At 47.0% G+C, this 12,433-nt stretch overlaps 1 protein-coding gene across 4 annotated transcripts in view; it reads left to right on the forward strand.

The window, feature by feature from the left end:
* Positions 1 to 12,433, forward strand: part of LOC129825488 (caskin-2-like) — a 96,325-nt gene that overhangs the window by 76,869 nt on the left and 7,023 nt on the right. For 3 of the 4 annotated variants that reach the window (XM_055885630.1, XM_055885647.1, XM_055885638.1), the window contains 2 exons: positions 8,535 to 8,652; positions 12,156 to 12,332. In XM_055885630.1, the coding sequence (XP_055741605.1) occupies positions 8,535 to 8,652; positions 12,156 to 12,332 (295 nt within the window). The remainder of the gene's footprint in view (positions 1 to 8,534; positions 8,653 to 12,155; positions 12,333 to 12,433) is intronic. The other variant, XM_055885655.1, reaches the window with a different exon arrangement.

Here is a 12,433-nt window from a genome sequence, read left to right on the forward strand (position 1 = left end):
AACCACTGGACTGTAGGACGGTTTGGAAACCACTGGACTGTAGGACGGTTTGGAAACCACTGGACTGTAGGACGGTTTGAAAACCACTGGACTGTAGGACGGTTTGGAAACCACTGGACTGTAGGACGGTTTGAAAACAACTGGACTGTAGGACGGTTTGAAAACCACTGGACTGTAGGACGGTTTGAAAACCACTGGACTGTAGGACGGTTTGGAAACCACTGGACTGTAGGAATGTTTGAAAACCACTGGACTGTAGGACGGTTTGGAAACCACTGGACTGTAGGACGGTTTGGAAACCACTGGACTGTAGGACGGTTTGAAAACCACTGGACTGTAGGACGGTTTGAAAACCACTGGACTGTAGGACGGTTTGAAAACCACTGGACTGTAGGACGGTTTGGAAACCACTGGACTGTAGGACGGTTTGAAAACCACTGGACTGTAGGACGGTTTGAAAACCACTGGACTGTAGGACGGTTTGAAAACCACTGGACTGTAGGACGGTTTGGAAACCACTGGACTGTAGGACGGTTTGAAAACCACTGGACTGTAGGACGGTTTGGAAACCACTGGACTGTAGGACGGTTTGGAAACCACTGGACTGTAGGACGGTTTGAAAACCACTGGACTGTAGGACGGTTTGAAAACCACTGGACTGTAGGACGGTTTGGAAACCACTGGACTGTAGGACGGTTTAAAAAACCACTGGACTGTAGGACGGTTTGAAAACCACTGGACTGTAGGACGGTTTGGAAACCACTGGACTGTAGGACGGTTTGGAAACCACTGGACTGTAGGACGGTTTGGAAACCACTGGACTGTAGGACGGTTTGAAAACCACTGGACTGTAGGACGGTTTGAAAACCGCTGGACTATAGGACGGTTTGGAAACCGCTGGACTGTAGGACGGTTTGAAAACCACTGGACTGTAGGACGGTTTGAAAACCGCTGGACTATAGGACGGTTTGGAAACCACTGGACTGTAGGACGGTTTGAAAACCACTGGACTGTAGGAATGTTTGAAAACCACTGGACTGTAGGACGGTCTGGAAACCACTGGACTGTAGGACGGTTTGGAAACCACTGGACTGTAGGACGGTTTGAAAACCACTGGACTGTAGGAATGTTTGAAAACCACTGGACTGTAGGACGGTCTGGAAACCACTGGACTGTTGGAATGTTTGAAAACCACTGGACTGTAGGACGGTTTGAAAACCACTGGACTGTAGGACGGTTTGGAAACCACTGGACTGTAGGACGGTTTGGAAACCACTGGACTGTAGGACGGTTTGGAAACCACTGGACTGTAGGACGGTTTGGAAACCACTGGACTGTAGGACGGTTTGAAAACCACTGGACTGTAGGACGGTTTGAAAACCACTGGACTGTAGGACGGTTTGGAAACCACTGGACTGTAGGACGGTTTGGAAACCACTGGACTGTAGGACGGTTTGGAAACCACTGGACTGTAGGACGGTTTGAAAACCACTGGACTGTAGGAATGTTTGAAAACCACTGGACTGTAGGACGGTTTGGAAACCACTGGACTGTAGGACGGTTTGGAAACCACTGGACTGTAGGACGGTTTGGAAACCACTGGACTGTAGGACGGTTTGAAAACCACTGGACTGTAGGACGGTTTGAAAACCACTGGACTGTAGGACGGTTTGGAAACCACTGGACTGTAGGACGGTTTGGAAACCACTGGACTGTAGGACGGTTTGGAAACCACTGGACTGTAGGACGGTTTGGAAACCGCTGGACTGTAGGACGGTTTGAAAACCGCTGGACTGTAGGACGGTTTGAAAACCACTGGACTGTAGGACGGTTTGGAAACCACTGGACTGTAGGACGGTAAACAAACAACCCATGAGTCCATGAATGGGTCTACTTGATGTGATCAACTTACCATCAGTCATAAAGCACATATAGTCACTTGTGAAAGTCTGCACACCGCTTGCAGTCTTCACATTTTACTGCCTTAAAATGTTGTCTCAAAAGGGAATACATTTGATTTTGTTCCTACCGATCAACACAACCTACTCCACATTCCCAAAGTTAAATAAAAATGATTGAAAATGAAGTAAAATAAAAATCTAATTATAAAGATGTCTTGATTGTGTGTCTTTACGCCCCCGAGTTAATACTTCATTGTAAGGCAGCAAAATATGTAGACTGTGACAGGGTGTAGAGACCATCACTAGGCACTGTACTGAACCTGATGTACATGTCATCTATCAGTTCACTGTTGTCACGTTCCTGACCTGTTTTCTGTTAGTTTGTGTATGTGTTAGCTGGTCAGGACGTGAGTTTGGGTGGGCAGTCTATGTTTTCTGTTTCTATGTTGGTTTAAGGGTGACCTGATATGGCTCTCAATTAGAGGCAGGTGGTTTTCATTTCCTCTGATTGAGAGCCATATTAAGGTAGGTGTTTTCACACTGTTTGTTTGTGGGTGGTTGTCTCCTGTGTCTGTGTGATGTTACGCCACATGGGACTGTTTCGGTTTTGTTTGTTCGGTTTATGTAGTCTGTTCCTGTTTTCATGCGTTCTTCGTTATACGTAAGTTCTTATGTTCAGGTGCGTCTACGTCGTTTGTTGTTTTGTAGTTATTCAAGTATAGTTCGTTTTCTGTCTATGTCGTGTCTTGTTTAAATCAATAAATCATGTCATCATACCTCGCTGCATATTGGTCTTCAGATCCCTCTCTCCTCTCCTCGTCTGAGGAGGAGGAGGATTTAGAGTATCGTTACAGAACCACCCACTAAATTACCAGAACCAAGCAGCGGGGAAAAGGGCAGCGAAAGCAACCGCAGAAATCCCAGGATTCATGGACATGGGAGGAGATCTTGAATGGAGAAGGACCCTGGGCACAGGCTGGGGAGTATCGCCGCCCCAAAGCTGAGCTGGAGGAAGCGAGTGCTGAGCGGCGGCGATATGAGGAGGCAGCACGGCAGCGGGACAGGTACGAGAGGCAACCCCAGAATTTTTTTGGGGGGGGGCTAGAGAGGAGTGTGGCTAAGCCAGGTAGCAGACCTGAGCGCACTCCTCGTGCTTATTATAAGCAACGCGTCACTGGTCAGGCACCGTGTTATGCGGTTAAGCGCACGGTGTCGCCAGTGCGTGCCCATAGCCTGGTGCGCTATAGGGCAGCCCCCCGAAAGTGTCAAGTGAGTGTGGGCATCCAGCCGGGGCGTATTGTGCCTGCTCAGCGCGTCTGGTCTCCGGTACGCAGTTTCGGTCCAGGGTATCCTGCGCCGGCTCTGCGTGCTGTGTCTCCGGGGCGCTGGGAGGGTGCAGTGCGTCCTATGCCTACGCTCCGCTCGTACCGGGCAAATGTGGGAGTGGAGCCTAAGGGAGAAGTGCGCGTAGTAGGCACTAGATCTCCAGTGCTCATCCACAGCCCGGTTCAACCTGTGCCTGCACTCTGGAGGGTACGGGCTGAAGTAGTATGCCAGCCTGGGGGAGTGGTGCCAAGGCTGCGCACCAGAGCTCCAGTGCTCCCCCACAGCCCGGTCCTTCAGGTGCCTTTTAACATCAAGCCTCCTGTAGGTCTCTCCAGTCTGGTGGGTCCTGTGGCAGCCCCACGCACCAGGCTGTCTCTCCGTCTCCTCCCTACAGGTGTGCCCGTCTGCCCAGCGGCGCCTGAACTGCCCGTCTGCCCAGCGGCGCCTGAACTGCCCGTCTGCCCAGCGGCGCCTGAACTGCCCGTCTGCCCAGCGGCGCCTGAACTGCCCGTCTGCCCAGCGGCGCCTGAACTGCCCGTCTGCCCAGCGGCGCCTGAACTGCCCGTCTGCCATGAGCCTGCAAAGCTGCCCGTCTGCCATGAGCCTGCAAAGCCGCCCGTCTGCCAAGAGCCTACAGAGCCGCCCGTCTGCCAAGAGCCTACAGAGCCGTCAGCCAGACAGGAGCCGCCAGAGCCTTCCGCCAGACCGGATCAGCCAGAGCCTTCCGCCAGACCGGATCAGCCAGAGCCTTCCGCCAGACCGGATCAGCCAGAGCCTTCCGCCAGACCGGATCAGCCAGAGCCTTCCGCCAGACCGGATCAGCCAGAGCCTTCCGCCAGACCGGATCAGCCAGAGCCTTCCGCCAGACCGGATCAGCCAGAGCCTTCCGCCAGACCGGATCAGCCAGAGCCTTCCGCCAGACCGGATCAGCCAGAGCCTTCCGTCAGACCGGATCAGCCTTCAGAGCCGTCCAGCCAGGACCAGCCTTCAGAGCCGTCCAGCCAGGATCCGCCAGAGCCAGCCAGCCAGGATCTGCCAGAGTTTATCAGCCGGGACCTGCCCCTTGTCCCGGTGTTGCCCCTTGTCCCGGTGTTGTCCCTCAGTCCGGAGCTGCCGTCCCTCAGTCCGGGGCGGCCCCTAAATCCAGCGGGACCCATGTCTAGGGTTCCCAGTCCAAGGTCGGTGGCGAGGGTCGCCACCTTGAGGAAGACACAGAAGCGGGGATTTATTATGGTGGGATTGGGACAGCGTCCGGAGCCGGAGCCACCACCGTGGTCAGATGCCCACCCAGACCCTCCCCTAGACTTTTGGTGGTGCGTTCGGAGTACGCACCTTGAGGGGGGGGTTATGTCACGTTCCTGACCTGTTTTCTGTTAGTTTGTGTATGTGTTAGCTGGTCAGGACGTGAGTTTGGGTGGGCAGTCTATGTTTTCTGTTTCTATGTTGGTTTAAGGGTGACCTGATATGGCTCTCAATTAGAGGCAGGTGGTTTTCATTTCCTCTGATTGAGAGCCATATTAAGGTAGGTGTTTTCACACTGTTTGTTTGTGGGTGGTTGTCTCCTGTGTCTGTGTGATGTTACGCCACATGGGACTGTTTCGGTTTTGTTTGTTCGGTTTATGTAGTCTGTTCCTGTTTTCATGCGTTCTTCGTTATACGTAAGTTCTTATGTTCAGGTGCGTCTACGTCGTTTGTTGTTTTGTAGTTATTCAAGTATAGTTCGTTTTCTGTCTATGTCGTGTCTTGTTTAAATCAATAAATCATGTCATCATACCTCGCTGCATATTGGTCTTCAGATCCCTCTCTCCTCTCCTCGTCTGAGGAGGAGGAGGATTTAGAGTATCGTTACAACTGTACTGAACCTGATGTACATGTCATCTATCAGTTCACTGTACTGAACCTGATGTACATGTCATCTATCAGTTCACTGTACTGAACCTGATGTACATGTCATCTATCAGTTCACTACTGAACCTGATGTACATGTCATCTATCAGTTCACTGTACTGAACCTGATGTACATGTCATCTATCAGTTCACTACTGAACCTGATGTACATGTCATCTATCAGTTCACTGTACTGAACCTGATGTACATGTCATCTATCAGTTCACTGTACTGAACCTGATGTACATGTCATCTATCAGTTCACTACTGAACCTGATGTACATGTCATCTATCAGTTCACTACTGAACCTGATGTACATGTCATCTCTCAGTTCACTACTGAACCTGATGTACATGTCATCTATCAGTTCACTACTGAACCTGATGTACATGTCATCTATCAGTTCACTACTGAACCTGATGTACATGTCATCTATCAGTTCACTGTACTGAACCTGATGTACATGTCATCTATCAGTTCACTGTACTGAACCTGATGTACATGTCATCTATCAGTTCACTGTACTGAACCTGATGTACATGTCATCTATCAGTTCACTACTGAACCTGATGTACATGTCATCTATCAGTTCACTACTGAACCTGATGTACATGTCATCTATCAGTTCACTGTACTGAACCTGATGTACATGTCATCTATCAGTTCACTACTGAACCTGATGTACATGTCATCTATCAGTTCACTACTGAACCTGATGTACATGTCATATATCAGTTCACTGTACTGAACCTGATGTACATGTCATCTATCAGTTCACTGTACTGAACCTGATGTACATGTCATCTATCAGTTCACTACTGAACCTGATGTACATGTCATCTATCAGTTCACTGTACTGAACCTGATGTACATGTCATCTATCAGTTCACTGTACTGAACCTGATGTACATGTCATCTATCAGTTCACTACTGAACCTGATGTACATGTCATCTATCAGTTCACTACTGAACCTGATGTACGTGTCATCTATCAGTTCACTACTGAACCTGATGTACATGTCATCTATCAGTTCACTACTGAACCTGATGTACATGTCATCTATCAGTTCACTGTACTGAACCTGATGTACATGTCATCTATCAGTTCACTGTACTGAACCTGATGTACATGTCATCTATCAGTTCACTACTGAACCTGATCTACATGTCATCTATCAGTTCACTACTGAACCTGATGTACATGTCATCTATCAGTTCACTACTGAACCTGATGTACATGTCATCTATCAGTTCACTGTACTGAACCTGATGTACATGTCATCTATCAGTTCACTACTGAACCTGATGTACATGTCATCTATCAGTTCACTACTGAACCTGATGTACATGTCATCTATCAGTTCACTGTACTGAACCTGATGTACATGTCATCTATCAGTTCACTACTGAACCTGATGTACATGTCATCTATCAGTTCACTACTGAACCTGATGTACATGTCATCTATCAGTTCACTGTACTGAACCTGATGTACATGTCATCTATCAGTTCACTGTACTGAACCTGATGTACATGTCATCTATCAGTTCACTACTGAACCTGATGTACATGTCATCTATCAGTTCACTGTACTGAACCTGATGTACATGTCATCTATCAGTTCACTGTACTGAACCTGATGTACATGTCATATATCAGTTCACTACTGAACCTGATGTACATGTCATCTATCAGTTCACTACTGAACCTGATGTACATGTCATCTATCAGTTCACTGTACTGAACCTGATGTACATGTCATCTATCAGTTCACTGTACTGAACCTGATGTACATGTCATCTATCAGTTCACTACTGAACCTGATGTACATGTCATCTATCAGTTCACTACTGAACCTGATGTACATGTCATCTATCAGTTCACTACTGAACCTGATGTACATGTCATCTATCAGTTCAAGGTCCAGCAGGTCCTTAGGGGTATAGTGCACAACAGGTGAACTTCACTATCCATATTCCTGAGGGGGAACTATTTTATAGGGAGAGAGTATAGTGAGCCCCTATATCTGAAGGATGGCTCTCTTTGAGCCCGTATAGAGAGGGAGACGGGTAGGAACAGGCCCTCGTATTCATCCATCACTTCTTCAGCAATGACTCTACTACTACTACTACTACTACTACTACTGTCTCTCACACACACACATACACATCGTCTCATGAAACCTAGCCTGTTTTACTTCTTGGGAGTGTGTCGGCCTATTTTGCTGCTGTAGGGGGTTGCTTCAATACCAGAGAGAAACAATTCATAAACCTTGCCCTCAGGCCATCCACCTCACCCATCACCTAACCTTTCCACACCTCACACACACATGTACATGTTAGACTCTGGGCAAAAGGTTAGCTGACTTCTTAGTGGGGACTGGTGCCGAACCAAAATGCAAAAAGTGGTTGGGCGGAGCGAGGCGGGTGAGGATTGGACAGGCTGATAGCGATGTTGTGTTTCTGTAAGTGGATGAATTGGTCTAATTTAGCATGTATGGCAAAGCCTCAAATCTTAGCTACATCTTCCATTTCAAATGAGCTCGGAAAAAAGTGAATAATTACACAAAATATTTAATTTTGTGTGACTACAGAGCCAGCGATAAAAAGCAAAAATAGAGCCGTTGTAATTGAGCGAGGCCTCGGAGCCTGCAGGGTTTTTATCATTGAAAACAATGCACTGTAAAATAAATCCCACGCACGTGGGCCTTTAGCTAGTTTAGGCCTTTAGAAAAATATGTTTTGCCAACTTGGACGGGTCAATTCATTTAAATGTATTTTTCTTTTACTGCCAAACCTGCCCATTCAGTACATGCTATTTCCCCCTCTACCCACATCTTTTACCAAACACACAACCCAACACCCCTCTTCTCCCCCATACCCTCAGCCCTCTAACCCTGTCCCTTGGCTTGTATCGTCTGACTAAGGCTGCTAAATTAGGGAGCAGAGACAATGGCCTGGGTTTTAGCAGCTCATGTGGACAAATGGAACATGATCAGAAACACATGACTACTGTCATCATCTGTTTATGTGCTTGACCTTTTGGTTCTCTCTCTTTTGGTTTGTTATTGTACTACAGTTGATCTCAGGGTTGTGGCGCTGCTTTTGTTCCACCCTCCCAACTTATGTAAAACATCTTTGACATTATGAAAACAAACCATACAGAGACAAAGATACACAGATGAAGTTGTTAACACGTGGAATGTGTTTCAAGTTGGAACATGTGCTTTCTGTCGTTGTCCCAGAACTGCACACTTCAGGTCAGGTACACTCCTACACACGTACATGAACAGTGGAAATAACACCACGTTGTTATAGAATCTCACAGACCTGCCTCAATATGGAGAGACACTGGGTAGTAATAGCCATCTGATTGGTTTAGACCTGTCTTAATGTTTGTTTTGATTGGCTGCCTGGCAGGTCCTAGAGCAGCACCTGGACGGGCGCTGGAAGGGGCACATCCACGACAGCCAGAGGGGCACCGACCGGGTGGGCTACTTCCCCCCGAACATTGTAGAGGTCATCAGCAGACGCTCAGGTCAGTCACACACACACACACACAAACACCCTATAAGTTCAGTGTAATCATTAGCCATTCCCCACTCCCATCTGAAAGCAATGGGCAAAGAGAGAGAGCCCTCTGACATTTGCCTCTTTCATTGCATAACCGTGGCACCCGCAGGAAACGGAGGATTCGTAGCTTGTTGAGTCAGCTGCCGGCATGTCGGAACATCAACACACAGACACACTCACTCATACACACTCACTAACTAACTCACTCATCTCCCAGACATGTCAGCACACTCACAATGCAGGATTAAGCCAGAAATGGAAAGGGAAATGGCTTGGAACTGCAGGAGTCATCTGCTATTGTACATTATGTAAAAACTCCCACCCTTACCCACGCAGTCTACCTCTAATACCGGTTAGATTAACAGAAGGTGTCAGTTACCAACCTAACATCACAGAAGAAGATATTCCGCCCCACACCACCTCTTTGATGTGCACTAGAGGGAGAAATCCCTGAGTGAATAGGTTGGCGTGGTGACACTCACGGAGCAGCTTTGACAGAACAGGGAGCAGCTCAGCACTGCAGTCAGAGGAAAATGACAGGTTTCTGTCTTCTCTGCAAATCTGTCACCACAACAAAAGATCAGGGGAACGGGAGACCCATCTTCAATTCTCCCTCTGCACCTGCTGTACCTTCAGAAAGTATTCTCACCCGTTAGTTTTTCCACATTTTGTTGTTACAGCCTGAATTTAAAAAGTATTACATTGAAATGTTAAGTCACTGATCTACACACAATACCCCATAATGTCAAAGTGGAATTTTGTTTTTAGAAGTCTTTACAAATTGATAGGAAATGAAAAGCTGAAATGTATTCAACCCCTTTTGTTATGGCAAGCCTAAATAAGTACAGGAGTCAAATGTGCTTAACAAGTCACACATAATAAGTTGCATGGACTCACTCTGTGTTCAGTAATAGTGTTAACATGATTTTTTAAATGATAACCCCGTCTTTGTACCCAACACATACAATTATCTGTAAGGTCCCTCAGTCAAGTAGTGAATATCAAGCACAGATACGACCACAAAGACCAGGGAGGTTTTCCTGTGCCTCGCAAAGAAGAGAACCTATTGGTAGTTGGGTGTTCAAAATAAAAGCAGACATTGAGTGACCTAGTTACAGTTGTGACTTAAATTGCCTTGACAATCTGTGGCAATGGCTGTCTAGCAATGATCAACAACCAACTTGACAGAGCATGAGGAATTTTAGATTTATATTGCAAATATTGTACAATCCAGGTGTGAAAAGCTCTTAGAGACTTACCCAGAAAGACTCACAGTTGTAATCACTGCAAAAAGTGATTCTAACATGTATTGACTCAGGGGTGTGAATATTTATGTACATTATATATTTCTGTATTTCATTTTTAATACATTTGCAAAAATGTACTACAAAAAAAAATTCCACTTTGTCATTATGGGGTATTGTATATACAGTGGGGAGAACAAGTATTTGATACACTGCCGATATTGCAGGTTTTCCTACTTACAAAGCATGTAGAGGTCTGTAATTTTTATCATAGGTACACTTCAACTGTGAGAGACGGAATCTAAAACAAAAATCCAGAACATCACTTTGTATGATTTTTAAGTAATTAATTTGCATTTTATTGCATGACATAAGTATTTGATCACCTACCAACCAGTAAGAATTCCGGCTCTCACAGACCTGTTAGTTTTTCTCTAAGAAGCCCTCCTGTTCTCCACTCATTACCTGTATTAACTGCACCTGTTTGAACTCGTTACCTGTATAAAAGACACCTGTCCACACACTCAATCAAACAGACTCCAACCTCTCCACAATGGCCAAGACCAGAGAGCTGTGTAAGGACATCAGGAATAAAATTGTAGAACTGCACAAGGCTGGGATGGGCAACAGGACAATAGGCAAGCAGCTTGGTGAGAAGGCAACAACTGTTGGTGCAATTATTAGAAAATGAAAGAAGTTCAAGATGACGGTCAATCATCCTCGGTCTGGGGCTCCATGCAAGATCTCACCTCGTGGGGCATCAATGATTATGAGGAAGGTGAGGGATCAGCCCAGAACTACACGGCAGGACCTGGTCAATGACCTGAAGAGAGCTGGGACCACAGTCTCAAATAAAACCATTAGTAACACACTACGCCGTCATGGATTAAAATCCTGCAGCGCACGCAAGGTCCCCCTGCTCAAGCCAGCGCATGTCCAGGCCCGTCTGAAGTTTGCCAATGACCATCTGGATGATCCAGAGGAGGAATGGGAGAAGGTCATGTGGTCTGATGAGACAAAAATAGAGCTTTTTGGTCTAAACTCCACTCGCCGTGTTTGGAGGAAGAAGAAGGATGAGTACAACCCCAAGAACACCATCCCAACCGTGAAGCATGGAGGTGGAAACATAATTCTTTGGGGAAGCTTTTCTCCAAGGGGGACAGGATGACGGCACCGTATTGAGGGCAGGATGGATGGGGCCATGTATCGTGAGATCTTGGCCAACAACCTCCTTCCCTCAGTAAGAGCATTGAAGATGGGTCGTGGCTGGGTCTTCCAGCATGACAACGACCCGAAACACACAGCCAGGGCAACTAAGGAGTGGCTCCGTAAGAAGCATCTCAAGGTCCTGGAGTGGCCTAGCCAGTCTCCAGACCTGAACCCAATAGAAAATCTTTGGAGGGAGCTGAAAGTCCGTATTGCCCAGCGACAGCCCCGAAACCTGAAGGATCTGGAGAAGGTCTGTATGGAGGAGTGGGCCAAAATCCCTGCTGCAGTGTGTGCAAACCTGGTCAAGAACTACAGGAAACGTATGATCTCTGTAATTGCAAACAAACGTTTCTCTACCAAATATTAAGTTCTGCTTTTCTGATGTATCAAATACTTATGTCATGCAATAAATTGCAAATTAATTACTTAAAAATCATAGAATGTGATTTTCTGGATTGTTGTTTTAGATTCCGTCTCTCACAGTTGAAGTGTACCTATGATAAAAATTACAGACCTCTACATGCTTTGTAAGTAGGAAAACCTGCAAAATCGGCAGTGTATCAAATACTTCTCCCCACTGTAGATGGGTGAGATAAAAAAAATAATATATTGAATCAATTTTGAATTTAGGCTGTGACACAACAAAATGTGTAATAAGTCAAGGGGTATGAATACTTCCTGAAGGAACTGTTTCTCCCTTGGCTCCGCACACACACACACACACACACACACACACACACACTGATAGGTTGTATCGCTACACATCACTGCATTGGAAGAGCAGTGGTGGCCCCTCTGTATTACAGGTTGGCCGCTCCAGAGAACACCCCATTTCCCAGACTGCCTTGGTTGGACTAATCCCTCATGCTTTCAATCCATCCTTTGCTCCTATTTTTCTCTCTTCCTCCTCCTCTTCTCTCAGCATCTCTCCATCCATACCATGTCATTTCCACCTCTAACCATCAGCTTGCGTTAACCTCCTCTCTGTCTGTGTCCTACCTGTTTGACCCTGTAGGGGGCACCCTGTCCCGGCACGCCTCTCTGCCCACCCAGCGCCACCAGCTCCTCTCCAGAGCCCCCCTCTCCTCCAGTCTGAGCTCAGCCCCCCAGACCGACGACTCCTACACACTGTACACCCCCAACAATCCCCACCTGGCCCTCCCCCACGCCATCGGCCTCAGCGCCAACCCAGGTATATACACACACACACCCTTATACATGCACTCAGAGGACAGACGCACATCGAAACCTGTATACGGTACTCAGCCCCCTAACCAGCCAGACAACTTCCCC

This window comes from Salvelinus fontinalis, chromosome 2, assembly GCF_029448725.1.
Source record: "Salvelinus fontinalis isolate EN_2023a chromosome 2, ASM2944872v1, whole genome shotgun sequence".
NCBI classification, from domain to species: domain Eukaryota; kingdom Metazoa; phylum Chordata; class Actinopteri; order Salmoniformes; family Salmonidae; genus Salvelinus; species Salvelinus fontinalis.